The sequence below is a fragment of the Paramormyrops kingsleyae genome, chromosome 9, assembly GCF_048594095.1.
Source record: "Paramormyrops kingsleyae isolate MSU_618 chromosome 9, PKINGS_0.4, whole genome shotgun sequence".
NCBI classification, from domain to species: domain Eukaryota; kingdom Metazoa; phylum Chordata; class Actinopteri; order Osteoglossiformes; family Mormyridae; genus Paramormyrops; species Paramormyrops kingsleyae.
In genome coordinates this window covers 25,826,119-25,840,970 of record NC_132805.1, presented here as the reverse complement: position 1 = coordinate 25,840,970, position 14,852 = coordinate 25,826,119, and the positions used below count along the sequence as shown (strand labels likewise).

Here is a 14,852-nt window from a genome sequence, read left to right as displayed (position 1 = left end):
CTCAAGACCCTGAATAGAACTAAGGTTTCAGAAAATAAACAGATGAATGGGCTCTCAGCTGAGCGATTCAGAAGATTTATAAATGCAATGGAGACCTTTTTCCTCATTTTCTTTTCTCTGGCATTGTCATATCCTCCTGCTGATGAGCGTTTCAAAAATCTGTAATGTCGACCCCATCTTACGTGTCCCAGTGGATACTTACTTATCCAGAAGCAGTCAATCACCTGGCACAAAATGACCCGTTTCCAAAATTGTGAAATTCTTTTATGTACTGTTTGCCCCAGTAATTATGAGATGCAGCTTAAATACTGATTTTAACATTTTACTGCTCCTAAATTGAGATGACAACACTGTCTTTATTACTATGCATAAGAATCAGGGGACTACCTAGACATTCTGGGCCCCTGATAAAATGTCCCCTAGGGCCCCCCCCCGGCCCCCTTACATTATTTAATTTAATAATTTTACGTATTCAAGGGCCTCTGTAAAGTGCTGAGTCCCTTGAATCTGCCAGGGTATCCATGCCCCTTTGACACTACTGATAAGAATATAGACCCCCCCCCCCCCCCCCCTACATATCATACAGGAAAACAGACACATAGTATTTCCCTCGTTGTGTTAGGTAACTCATCCTTCTCTCCTCACATCGCTTCTGCACACATTTCCTCCTGGAGTATTTCCTCTATAGCACCCCTGGCTGTTGGAGAGCTTCCTGAGTGAAATTTTCTCTGATGTAATGAAGCTGGCTCGTTCCCAGGAAGAGGTAACGTTCATTCTGTAGGATCGTACAGGAAGTCAAATAACTTTGTTTGGCTCATACAGGAGGGTCAACACCTCTGTTTGAACATCTGCTAAGAATGGAGAATAGCTCTTTATTGTGAGCTCTGAGCACTGCACTCTAATGCTAATCAGCTACTCGTTTTCTCACAGCTTTTTTTCTCAGCCTTATCTGGAAAAATAAGGACTTGTTGGACTGGCCAAACTGCTGTGTATGGCTTGTGTTATTGGTGTGGATTATGGCAGTGTTTTCGTACTCTGTACATGTATTGAGTGCAAGAATTCTATCATAGCATTGTTTTGCAGCATCTCTGTTATTCTCTTACTAGCATGTTTTGTTGAATTGTACTCGGTGCTTGAAGTGGGAAGAAACAGGTGTGGGTCATTCAGTGCCAGCAGATACTGAGAGGTGCCAATACTCTGATGAGAAAATGGTACTGCATGCCAGTGAACACCAGCTCATTTCAGGAGCTGTGATCTCCAGTATTGGTAAAAGTCACAGTTGTAGATGATTTTGAACTGGAGGTCAAAGCTAACTAGCTTGTAATGATAACACCTCTGTTCTCCTGGTAAGACTGGTCGAAGTTTTTGAAGGCACTAGTTTTGGGGCATTCTGCAATCCCAGGGAAAGTCTTAGAGCATTTTTCAAGTGTATTAAATTAACACAATATTTAAATCGCTTTCCAGATGTTGGCCAGAAGCAGCTAAACATGCAAATCTGCTCCAGCGTGTAGTTCTGTGTGATGTTACAATGCATGGTGTTACAGTGTGTAACAAAATCAGTTTAGTGTTATTTAGACATTGCACCTTTAAGGTACTAAGCTGGTGCTGAGGGGGAAATGGGCAGTCTGGATGGTTTTGTCGTTCTTCAAATCCATCCATTCATCCCTTTTCCAAGCAGCTATCTGGTAAAGGGTGATGAGGAGCTTGGATCCTCATCCAGGGAGCATGTGGCGCTCTGGACGGAAGGCCAGACTTCTTCAGATCTTTATTTAGAAATTTCTATATACATTTGTATATACATAGATTTCATTAGATATCCTGATACAGTATGTGCTGTTGATTTATACTCATTCAGAAGGTAACAAAACAGTAATATTTACAGATACTACTACACAAATAACACATCATGAGCATTCATATTTACAAGAGAATTGCATAATAAAGGCCAGAACACTCCTAAATTAAAAAAAGTCATACTGTTTTTTAAAAGCAAAATTCCAAGATGTGAAAAATATCATGATTTATTAACGTTTCATTGGAACCAACCAAAATTAATTTAAATGAAAATTAATTTCCTCCAAATAAAGGTTTCACAGCTAATGGCACCCCTAAGGATTACTATAAATAAAATCTACCAAACTTAAACCAGGAATGAAACTCACCTTATTTACGTTAATCTAAGTTTTAAGGAACTCTATTGTGTCATTACATCACTCATTGTTTCACTGGGGTATAAAAATTCCTTTATCATCCAGCATATGATGACCACCAAATGCATGTCAGGGGGGACACTGTGAGCCTGGACAGGATTTGTAAACAGCCTTTTCAATTAAAAAGACCTGGATTTCACTTAAGTGCTGAGTTCTTGCTGTGCGCTGATTGGTCAGCCTCCTGTAATCATGCATGTGTCACTAATGTTAATGTGAAACAGCTGGATGAGTGTTTCAATCAAGGAAACAAACCAGTCAAAGCACAAGAAGAATTTAACTAGTTAGTCAAGCACAGGAGCCTTTCAGGCATCCTAATTCAGCACCATGGAGAAAACAAAAGAACCGGCTGCTCAGTGGAGACAGATGTCCCTCGTGAATCCGGTAATGGCTACAAGAAGATCCACAGAAGATGAAACATACTACTGAGCATCATCAGGTCATCCATCCATTTTATGAAACTGCTTATTCTGTTCAGGGTCACAGGGGGCTCCTGAGCCTATCACAGAGCTACTGGCACAAGGTAGGGAACAACCCAGGATGGGGGGCCAACCCATCACAGGGTACACTCACACACCATTCACAACTGGGTAACTCCAATTAACCTCAGCATGTTTTTGGACGGGGGGGGATCCGGAGTACCTGGAGAAAACCCCCATCAAATGCCAAAAGCCTTTACTGATGGAAAAACGCACAGGCAAGCACTGGAAATTGCCAAAGGGCATTTCAGTTATGATTATATGAAGGTGCTGTGGACATATGAGACCAATATCTGAAGGTTTTGGTGAGATACAGCATTTGCATGTTTTGGCGTTGAAATACATGCAAGGAGTGCACCTCATGGCCATGGTGAAGTATGGTGGTGGATCAGTGATGCTTTGAGGCTGTTTTAATCCTGGAGGTCTGGGAGTACTGCTTAAGACAAATGGGTTACTTTCCAATAAGACAGTGACCCAAAGCACACCTCAGAATCCACACAGAAATGGGTCTGGGACAACATCAAGGTTCTACAATGGCCATCTCAGTCACCAGACCGCAATCTGATGGTAAACCTGCGGGCTGAACTGAAGAAGGCAGCTGATTGGTGCAGACCGAAGATGGATCTACACAGAGGGATGATCCAAGATCCCTTCAAATGGGGGCAGGATAAGATTCCATAATGTTATTCTCACCAACAGTGGTTGCCCCACGTCCAAAGCTAGGGGCACCAATAATTATGCAACCTTATTTTTAGTGAATTTATTTATTAAATAAATGTTTGATCTTACTTGGTCCCATTGTAACATTAATAAACTACTACATAATTTTTAGCATCTTTTTAGCAATTGTATGGAATTGTATTTTTAGTGCATTTGCTGTCAATGGTACCAACAGTTCTAGAGCTCACTGTATTTGTTAAACAATGCAATTGGAAAACGTAAAAGTGTCAGGTATGTTCAGACATAAACATACTAATATCCCTAAAATGCATTTATTTTCCATTTTTAAAAATCAGAAAATGGAATAATCCACAAAACTACCCACAATGCTTAAGCTATTTTGGAGTTGCTGATCTATTAAGGTAGTGTGTATGTGAGGTCTGTATTTTTTGCAAATCAAAAACTGAGTATTTACATAATGAATTGTTAATGATGCATCTCACATAAAGGCCTCTATACTCCCCCGAGACTGTACCACCACCAGCGAGATGTGGGGGTGGGGGGGGGGGGGGATTTCCTGCATGCAGCAGAAAAGCCCATCTATAGCTCCACACTATCTGTCTGAAAAAAGAAGCAACAAATCCCGACTAAAGTAAAAATACAAGAAAAAGAACATATTTCTCACTAACAAGATGCCTCAACAGCATGTTTTATCTAAGCAGCATTCCTCCTATCTTTGGTATAGCTGTATCTTTTCAAATTAAGCGTCACTGGAAGAACATACCGGTTATCTTTTTACTGTATATGGTTCTTAAAGTCATCCAATGAACCACCAATAACTTGGCTCCCTACAGCTATGTTCAAAAGCAAGCACAACACTGTTCTAACAATCCTACTGTCATGCATCGTTTTCTAATATTACTTTATCATTCTACAAATCTGTCTCATTCTCTCCTGTCCTTTCACTATATTTAAGAACTGTTTAAAATCATCTTTTTATCCTTATATGTGTTTCAAATCATCTGGAGATTTTATGCTATGTGGAACTATATTAGCTCAATGCAGAAAGGATAACCATCCTGTGTCAATCTGTTTAAGTCAATATTCATAAGATAGAGGTATTCAGGTCTTCTGCTTGCATTGAGGGGATGTCTTGGCAGTTGCCTTGTTGCTTTGAATGTCTGGGTTAATGAAACTAAGATGTCTGCACCATGCGGCTGGTGACTCTTCAGACTGCATATAAATTCTTTCTAGTATAACCCTCTCTGGATGTGGAAGAGGGCGCCCCTAGTGGCAGGGGTCAAAGGGGTACTTGGTGACTCCTCCATGCAGCTCAACCACTGACTCCGCCCAGGTGATGATATCACCTGTCAGGCGACTTCCGCAGGCAGCTCTGTCGTATATCTCGTGGGATTTGAGCATGCGGGACCAGAGCTGGAGGTCAGAGATCTCGCCCACAAACGCCTGGGTGGCATCGAATCGTCCCCCAAGGGTGTCCTGCAGGAAGACAGACAGACAGAGTACTGGCATTGCCCTGCAGCATATCTGTGTTCTACAATCGACCTGACAGGGGAGAAACTGAGCTTCTAGCAGTGACTGTGCAAAGACACACTCTCAACGACATTAAGGCAGAATAAACTAAGATTATATAGGATATGATAAACCAATGTAAACGAGTGAAATGTGCTGTGTTATCTAACCCAAAGAAAGAAAATTATGGACAGATTGCTTACCGTAACTGTACTTGTGTTTATTATTTAAAAAAAAAAAAATGGGGTCACATTTCAACAGATTGGTGTTTTGCATAAAATGTCTTTGAAACCAGTTCTAAGATTTATTGCAGTGAGGGGACAGACTGACTGCTGTGGCAAGCATATGGCAGGTTGTTAGCTAAAGGGACATTCCCCAAGGTCACCTGCTCCTGTCCCAGGATGAAGACCCCTCCGGGCTTGATGGGGTGCCAGGCTGACAGGTTTTCTCCCGAGCCTCTCTTCACTCCGTCCTGATAAGCCTCCCACACGCCGTCCCGTGTGGACCAGGAAACGCAGACATGGTGCCACTTCCCATCGCTCAGAGAGAGCGGCAGCGTCACGGCCTGGGGCAGCGATGTCACATGTCATTCCAGACTGGACCTCTCACAGGTACTACATGGAATTATGTGGTGTGTGGTTTAAGAGAGAAGGGAGCCTCCAGCTGGAAATGGAATGTGCACATCTACCCTACCCACATGACCTTAGGCCCGTAAGAGGCCTTCTGTCTCCTTATACCCTTACAGCAGGGTTATTCAACTCACGGTCCTCGAGGTCCGAGCACTGCTGGTTTTCCAGCCTTCCTTTACCTGTCAGTCAGGTGTGAAGCCTCTGACCAATCAGAATCAGTAATTATTAAACTTAACTACCTGGGAGAACTGAAAACACGGCCTGGATTTGGAATCGAGGTCCAGAGTTGAAGAACCCTGCCTTAGAGGATTGTGTGCCATGCAGTTTCATGAGCGCAACATGAGGTGAGATCGATGCTAATGGGTGTCCCAAACACAGCTATCAGTTCAGAGATGTTCTTCTCACTGACTGGTTAACAATGTCTATATCAATGTGGGGCCCACTGAGGAATTCCATATAGTGATGTGGTTTTACAGTTAGATTTCTGTTTTATATCAGGAAGAAAGGAGGGTCAAAGTGACAGGGCCTCCCACGTAAATGTTTTTTTTGTATTTTTTTTTTTATTGAATTTGGCTTCCTGAAGTGCCAGGATCCATTTCAGACCTTAAACAAAGCTTACTGAGCCATTCTGGGAATTGACACGTTTCCTTACCTTGTCATTAACCAGAAGCTCCATAGGGTTGTTGCCCCATTCTATCAGGACCAATTCGTTGGCCTGCCCCGGCACAGAGTAGGAAAAAGGGGTGCCCAGGCCTGGTCCTGCACCACCCTTCAGCCACAAGCAGAGAGTCAGGGCAAAGATTTCATGGAGGAGGGTGCGCTTGATTCGCCCGTACATGTAGTTGGTGCGCATGGGGAAGCCTATTTCAAAGCCGTCTGGATTTTTTGTCTTCTTTCGGGAAGCTGGACATAAATAAGGTATTATTAGTATTACCCAGGAAGTCAGCCTGATGGTAGGATGTCTTATTAGAGTTTATGAAAATGTAAAACTGTTCGTGCTGTTTTCTGAAGCCTGTGAGATACCTGTATCTGAATTTCTCTGGTGCAGGTGACTCAGCACAGTATCAAGCTTGTTGGGATGCAGCCCGTGGCCTGCAGCTCTGTGCCCCTCTGAGTGGTAGGCCATCCGAGGGCGATGGCCTTGTCTATGGCCATCTGCCTCATGGTCATTGCGGTCATCATGATGGTCAGTGACGTGGTGATCATCATGGCGCCCGTCGTCACGGTGATCCTCATGGTGGCTGTTGTCATGGTGACCATTGTCTCCATCCTTGTGGTGGTTCTCATTGCCATGGGGAACTGAATGGTGGTGCATCTGTTGCTCCAGAATGTGTATCTTGCGCTGCAGGAGGTCTTTCAGGGAATTAGAGTATGAGCTGGATGTGTTCCTGGCCTGCTGGCAGAGGGAAATGAGTTTAATGGAGGGGATACAATTTGCCTGAGAACTTTCCATGTCCTCAGGTAATCCAGGTGTTAGCAGCTAACTACGTCACTAACCCCCTTAAAATGTATTTAGTGAATGAAGCGGGTTCGTAAGTCTTGATATTGGTACATGATGTATTCAGGTTTGAAGATCTTTGTTATGGTTGATCTATTTTCTACCTATGGTTCTAGTTCATAGAAACATAATGTACATCAGCAGAGATATGAATCTTATTACGGTCTTTGTATGTGACCCTTCAAACTCATGGAACTGATGAAACTTTCAGTTGCAGGGACAGAGGTCAGGTGAATAACAGCAGGGTGCATGTATCAGCTCGCTGTGATGCAACACAACTGTGTCGTCATGGAGCTAGTTGGAGAGTAACGGCTGTTGCAAGATCTACGGCCCCACATCTCCCAGCTTCCTCTCTAGCTTTCAGTAAATCCGGCTTCGGTTGCCCTTAGAGCGCTCCTCCATTAGCAGCTCATCAGCGGAGATCTTGCTAATTAACGCTGACATCGATTAGCACCCCCCAGTGCTCTGACACCTGCCAGCTGCTCAAAAATCCCATCAGAGGCCTATAGGCTGAGGAAGCTGAGAGGGCTGCTCATCTTTCCTGTGCCCATTCGGGTTCTGATGGAATTAGTGACTCCAGATAAATGAAAATGTGTCTGATCCGTTTGGTGGCGCATTCTGCCGTCACCATGGCACTTAAATAGGCATCTGATAATCTAATTACAAACACTACCCCCCCCCAGCCTGCACTAAATGACAGGCGTACTGCACCAGGCCTGAAAACAGTACTTCTTTATGTTTCTGTGTGGTTTGAAGTTATTATCCTTTAGGAGTACTTGAGTTTCTCAAAGCTCAGAAGGATCCGTGTTTGAGGTGCCATCTTCACCCATGGCTATAGCCCCGAGTATTTTAGTCCTGATGCTAACCTTCCTTCAAATAGAAAAAGTCAAGCCCCAGGTGAACTTGACTTAGCCCCTGATCTTTTTGATAGCTAGAAACTGCCCGGTCTTCACCCAAAGTACATCCTGAGCTCTTCACAGGGGCCAGCATAATTAGCACTCACTCTCTCCCTCTGCATTGCTTGCTGTCTTTCGCTTGTCCTAGACCACCTCTCATACCTGCAGGCTCTCCAGCCTGTCCTTCAGCGCTTGCAGCATCCTCCCTGTCTGCTCGGGTGAGGAGGCCAGCTCTCCCCCATGCTTCTCAGCTCCCCCCGAGGCCGCCTTGCCCCTGTGGTAGCCAGCGACGGAGTAGTGTGGCTCAGAGGTGTGACTGCCGTGGTGGCTGCTCTCGTAGGGGTGGTGTGGGTGAAGGTGGAGGGGTGCGTGGGGGCTCTGGGAGTCATGGTGGCTTCCTCCCCCCCTCACAAATCCCTCACAGAGGGTTAGTTTGGCTGTAAGTTCCCGGATGGCCTCCCGCTGGTCCAGGATTGTCTCCTTCTGCCGAACCAGGCTCTCGCGCAGATGTAAAATGGTTGTCTTCGCCTCCTCGGTCATGCCCCACCATCCGTTGCCGTTGGCCCCCACCCCTAAGGGCCCATGGTGTCCATTCTCATTGAGCCCTGCTGCGGCTTCCCCCAGTACTCCACCAGCAGGGAGGCGGCCAGGGTCAGCATCAACAGGGATTGGGGTGCAGACAAATTTTGGGTGGGAACTATACTCATACTCTGCCCCAGGTAAACTGCTGTTTGCTCCAAATGATATAAGAACAGATAAAATGAGGGAAAGTAGGTGTTTTTGAACAGAGAGGAAAATTTGTCTGGCTAACAGTCCCACAAAAAAAGGAGAAGCAGGTCGCATTGTGGCTTTTAAGATACCCATTCGTCTTTCAGAAAAGAGGACCCATTGTATCTCCATACAGAATGGAGAATGTAATAATGAAGTCTGGGCTAAGCATAAAAAAATCTTTTGATGCGGATATTTCTGAGTGTCCCAGATGCTAGAAGCAGATCGTCAATGTTCCTGTTTGTGAAGAATCTGCCGGTACGTCTGGTTTATTCCAGTGTCAGAATGGAGCAGATAACAGATAATCAGCATTCCCCAGACATCATTCTTCCTGGTTGTGTTTGAGATGTCTCACGAAGGGAAACAGGCACTGTGGAGTTTACTTTGGCAGCGACTGCAGGTGACTCTGTCTGTCAACAAGTGAAGCGGGGACCCCTCTGAAATTAAGGAAATAGTATCAATAGCAGAACTTTTATTTTAGTAATCTCAGCGATGCAGACTGGTGACTGAGTGGTTAGAAAAAGAAACATGTTTGTTTCTGGAACAGGTTTATTTTTTAAAGAATAGTCTCCTGTCATAGATTCAGGAATATTTCATGAATAGAGAGAACCATGTTTTGATTATTAAACCTCATGAATTAGGAGTTCTGCCAGGAAACCACTGATGTACCTGTAAACCATTACGTCTCATAATGAGATTAAACCGCGATATGATGTTAGCCTCGAATTAATGTTCCTTCAGCCCCGTGTAAGTCAGTAAAGATTTTCCGGGGTGGAGGGTCATTCTGATTGGTGAATGCGTGTGTCCTTGGCGTGGGACACCTGTCACTGTTCTCCTACACCATGCCCTGGTTTCTGTAAGGGCAACACTTGAACTCTGCAGAAGATTTGGCTTCTGTTGTGTTCATATTGATTTTATTATTTAGATATCCATAGTTTTAGATGTAGAAGAATCTATATCCAATTTCAGCATTGTGAGACAACAAAATCAACAATGACTCACATCAGTAGAACACTGTTAGAAAGTGTGCAAACATTCTTCTGACATCAGATGGCCTAGATGTCTGACAGTTTTTAGGTTATATCATCAACAATGAAGTTATATAACTTGTCATTGACCTATCAGAAACATGTGATGAAGTTTATATAAAATTTGAATATATATTTTTATATATGAAGTTTTAAACCCTCCTTTCAGGTATAATGATGATATATTTGCCTGAAGGCTGAGCTGTCATGGCAACAGCCAATGAGGGAGCAGATGAGAGTGACAGTACTTCCTCCTTCCAAGCTAGAAAAATTGATTGGATTCTGGGATTAATTAGTTAGAGTACTGACCTGGCACAGGAGCATTTCTGGTATACAAACCCCATCATCCTGTACAAAGCTGACATGTATAGCAAAACTCTGACAAAACTCTCTGGCATATTTTAAAGATCAATGCATCAGTCTTCACACTTCAAGCTCAGGTTTCTGTGTCTTAAACTGAAATAACTGAGATAATATACACGTTATATGTTATGGACACTCACTGCCACAGTCAGCTCCTGAATGCTAACTATTTGCAGTAAACATATCAAAATATATTCAGCCAGAAAAACCACTTTAGGAATCAAATTAACAAAAAATATATGTTAAAGGTGGTTCACTTTATTTTTTATCATGCTTATGCTAGGCTATAAATTGTCAAGAGTGTCATTTTAGAATATCTCAGTCCTCCAGTGTTACTTTGTATCAGCCAAAGTATTCAAATAAAATGAACAGTAGCATATATTTAGTTACACCACATTTTGAATTCATACGAAGCTGCTACCGGAATATATTACTATCTATAATTGTATATTGTATTGGTATTTTTACATTAGATTAAATGAATCAGAGAAATCACTCTAAAAACAATGAATATTTAGAATAACTATTTATTGCATGTTTTTGTATTTCAGCTATGCTATGAAAATGCCAATCATGTGGTCTGGAGGTTCATTTATTAAGGACGACACATCTCATTAATGATTAGAGTACAATCCCTAATTATCTTATGCATGTCTTTGAGCTAAACTGAACGACTGAATGGGCTACGATAAAAAGAGGAATGCAGTAACGTTCAGTCATTATGATTTTCTGCTTCTCTAATGATCACTGGTCTGTCTGGAAAGAGCGATGCGACCACAAAGGAACCTTTATGCACTGATTTAATGTTTACAGCCATCAAATTGGCCGGTTACTTAATACAAATCTGCTCAATTATGTCATTGAAGAAATTTTCAAAATTTGCTCATCCTTGTCGTGTACTGTGCAGGTCTGTTAGGCAAATTCCAATGTTTATGCACTAAAAACTTTTTTTGTGTGTCATTTCCTGTGCTGGGAGTTAACCTTGAAATTACATAATAAATTATTCTGCAGTTTTGTAGGCATAATAAAATTTGCATAGTGTAGTGCAAAAGAGGGTTACTTATTTTATTATTTATCACTATTTGGAAGAAATAAATACTGTACATATTCTATTCCCAAAAACATTAGAAAACCGCAGACAACTTATTTTGGGGAAAGTAAACTTTTAAGCGACTTTCCGATCACTTACCTACAGGCAAATGCCCTTGAAGCCTCCGACTTGTAAGTCCATCTCAAATACGACCGATTAGATTGTGGGAGATTAGTTGCTGGGGATAAACTTGCCACATCTCTCTCGCTTCTTCCACCTCTCTCTCTTGCTCTCTCACTCGCTCTCTCAATCAGCCTCCTTCTCCATTCTTTCTCAGACACATACATACTTACAGACACACTGTATAATCTGACAGATCTCCATGTTTGCACTGTTGAGATTGTTATTAAATTCTACCATGTAACTACCATCTAGTTAAGATTAGATTGGATATCTCACATGCCGTACTCTGGCTCTACTAGTGTGTGGCCTGTCACAGTTGCTGAGTGCTGTGGAGATGGAACATGCTACCTGAACACTAAGCAGACAGTAGGGAAATCAATATTAGGGGCCAAATGATGTTCCCATGAAGCTCCAGTTGATAATTGGCCTAATTACCTCCTTCTGTCTTGGACATTCAGTTGAAGCTGGGTGCCAACAAACAGATGGGCTCCATTATCAAGGTCAGACAGGAAATGCAGAAAACCTCAGACTTTAAGCAGAACACTTGGTGTGTAGCAATAGATATTTATGGATGTTATAAAGGAAAATTGAAGCTTACACAGAGCGACAGGATGCAGCTGACTAAGAGAGGGACAACACTGGACAACAAAGATTCTGTCACAGTACAGCTTTCGGCTGTGTTTTGTGCACATTTCTATGCTGATTTCAGAAATGCTGTCACCCATGATGTCAGCTTTAGTCTATATTGACAGCATATAATTCCTAATTAAGAATGTGTGGGTGTATTAAAGTTTAATTTAGGAACAATGATTTTATGTCTATTTGTGAACAGTTTAGCATTTTACAGGAGGGTGCAAAGTACTGTAATTTAGCCAGATTTTATAGGCTGTAACAGGGAGACAGGGTCCTGCTCTTTCTCTCTGATATGGAAAAATTATATCAAAGCAAGTGGAGTCCCAGTATGTCTGCTGACTTCTGCTGGACCCTTAAGAGGGATGTTTCTGAGGCCAAGAACAGCAGAAAATCATACTTCTACCATCATGCACATATACTGTAAATATACATGTAGCGTAAGGTTTGTCTGTCACTCAAAAGTCTTGTACGTCAGGGAAAGAAATATTAGATATTTGTATTCAGCTTGAAAATTACTGCAAGTTGCCTATTTTGATTCCTGTGAAAAAAATGAAGTGGAAATTAGTTGACCAGTGTAATAAAAGCCTACTGGTAAGGGAATGTCCCCTCATGTCACAGAGAATCCAACCACACAGGTGTGCGTTTGTAACTTTCTCATGTTTTTAACGGGAGTTCATTTATACCAATTCATTACATAAGATAAGAAATTCCAGCAGAGGGGGGTGCCCCCCCCCCCCCCAGCACAGGGCAACTGGCCTGAGCAAGTCCTGCTTTTAAATGTGTTACATGCATGGTGATTTTCTGTGTCATCTGCCGGCACTGCTGAGCAGGCTTTGGTCATCTCGAGGACAAAAGGCACAGCGCCTGTGAGCGCCGATCTGCTGCAGCACCTGCGTGTGCCTGCTGAGTGACGGTCACGCGGGGATTCCGGCGGCCGGGCAGACAGGGAGTGGGCCTTACAGACAGCCGGAAGGGGCTGATGGAACTCCCGCTTGGGGTCAGAGCTCCCACCTGCGATTATGGTGAAGCCGCACTCAGAGGCCTCTCCGGACCCATCTGGGAGGCACAAGCCCTGCCAATTCCGGTCGCCTAGGAGATGTGTGCCTACAATGTCGCTGCTAAGTCCAGCCGCTCAGACAGAATTAGTGCACAGAAGGCTGGAGCGGCTCAGTATGTCGTATGAATCAAATACACATTAAACGAGTATACTCCCGGAAGGATGACAGTGGCTCTTTAGTCCGAGGAGTACTGCTGTCATTTTCATATCCACAAGGCAAGTTCCAGAAAACATGTAGTTGGCTTAACTAGTTATAACTGTACTCCCTGTGTTAAGAAGCTGAAGCCTTAATGTAAATTAATCAAATGTCTCCCCAGGAATCCAAACCCAGTGACAGTGGATCATTAAGCAAAGCATGCTTTTGGGGGGCACACAGTGACGGCACGCTGTTCTGTCTCGTCTCGGTCCGCAGGGGGTGTTCAATCCCACACTCTTCCTTCATATACCAAATCCATACCATCACTCGGGGTTCACTTGACAAGATTCATTAAAATCCCAGCGTGAATCCCTGCTTGGTTCATTCAGAGAGAGTAACCCAATAGCAGTCTGTTTAAAAGAGCACAGACCTCTTATATGTACAGTATTGGAATGGTGATGACAAAATGTCAATTTCCATACATCAGGAAACAACGCACATGTATAAACTTACAATCAACTGATTTTCATAAAACTGCTGAGTAAGGGTTAAAATTAGATTTTTTTGGGAACTGTTTTCATTGAGCTAATAATATGGTTATACATTGTTTGAAAATTAAACACCGATAGTTTTGAATTTAAAGTTAATGCGTATTATGTTCACAAGAAGGCAGGAAGGTGTTGTTTCTAATACATTATAGTGTAGTAAATAATACACACCCTAGTATTCGAATATTTCATTCACTGTTACATACAGTATTTGAAAGTATTATGTACCATGACATGATATTTCATACAATGATAGATTTGTTATATGTACAAATATGAATCCATCATTATATCTCCCCAATGTGTCTCCACTGGCTAAGATAAAAAAAAAAAAAAAAAAACGTAGTTCACACCAAGGGAAAATTCTATTGCGACTAGCAGCGGGTATAGATGTTTAATGTGTAACTTATAATCGATATGACTGGCTTGACAGCCTTTGCAAAATCTCATATCCTCTTTGTCTGGACATGGCAACTACGTGGAATACTCAGTTAATTCATTTGTACTAAACGGTATAGTGTGACTTGAAGTCTGGCGTTTAGCAAAACTAGAAAAATGGACAAATAGGCATTTTAATTTAGTAAGTTTTCGCAGTCATTTGATATGTAAAAATTGTCAGTATCGTGAATTTTGAGCTTTTCAATATGTCTGATTAAAAAATTCAATTTGTTCTCTGATTTTTATTAGGTAGACACTATGTTTTACTTTCATCTGAGCTAAGTTTATTTTGTACTTAAAATGGTCTTTTAAACCTTTATACGTGTTTTGTTGAAAACATTTCTTTATGTTTTAGTACTCGTAATTAAAAAAGCGAAATAATTATACGCGTGAGAAATACAGGCCACGCATTGTTGTTCTGTCACACTCGCGCTTTCCGCCGTGCCTGCGACCCCGCGAGCGGCGCTCCGGGGTCCGTAATCGCGTAAACCTCAGAGCCACCTTTGCTCTGGAGTCTGTTTTCTGGGTATGTGGGGCTGGGTTTACTTTGTTGGTGCCTTATTTTAGGGTGTTGGGGATTGCCGGTATTATCACCAGCTTTGCCGTTCTGTCCTGTTTCTGGGGTCTTCATTGATGCGGAGTCCCGCAGCTGATACACCGGGCAGCCGGCGTCCTGTGGTAGATCAGCCGTCGTTGACCTGTTTGTGTTTTCGCCCCATTTCGTAGATTCCCAATACTCTGTGTTTTTTATTCTGATTTTTGTGCACCT

The 14,852-nt window shown here is 42.6% G+C and overlaps 1 protein-coding gene across 1 annotated transcript; it reads right to left on the bottom strand.

Moving 5' to 3' along the window:
- Nucleotides 1-3,968: 3,968 nt before the first annotated feature.
- On the bottom strand, nucleotides 3,969-8,742 carry LOC111853319 (neuronal pentraxin-2). The gene is made up of 5 exons (XM_023830066.2): nucleotides 8,062-8,742; nucleotides 6,529-6,898; nucleotides 6,158-6,408; nucleotides 5,262-5,441; nucleotides 3,969-4,843 (listed from the first exon to the last, which is right to left on the bottom strand). Exons 1-5 carry the CDS (start codon nucleotides 8,740-8,742, stop codon nucleotides 4,634-4,636), a joined length of 1,692 nt encoding a protein of 563 aa, XP_023685834.2. The 3' UTR covers nucleotides 3,969-4,633.
- Nucleotides 8,743-14,852: the final 6,110 nt, after the last annotated feature.

What these genes read in the sequence shown, in the direction of transcription:
- LOC111853319 (XM_023830066.2), bottom strand. Translation starts at nt 8,742, where the DNA reads ATGCGACCTGCTTCTCCTTTTTTTGTGGGACTGTTAGCCAGACAAATT. An exon ending in ACAGGCTGGAGAGCCTGCAG is followed by an intron (nt 6,899 to 8,061) that starts GTATGAGAGGTG and finishes CTCTGCCAGCAG; the next exon opens with GCCAGGAACACATCCAGCTC. An exon ending in CCAGAGAAATTCAGATACAG is followed by an intron (nt 6,409 to 6,528) that starts GTATCTCACAGG and finishes ATTTATGTCCAG; the next exon opens with CTTCCCGAAAGAAGACAAAA.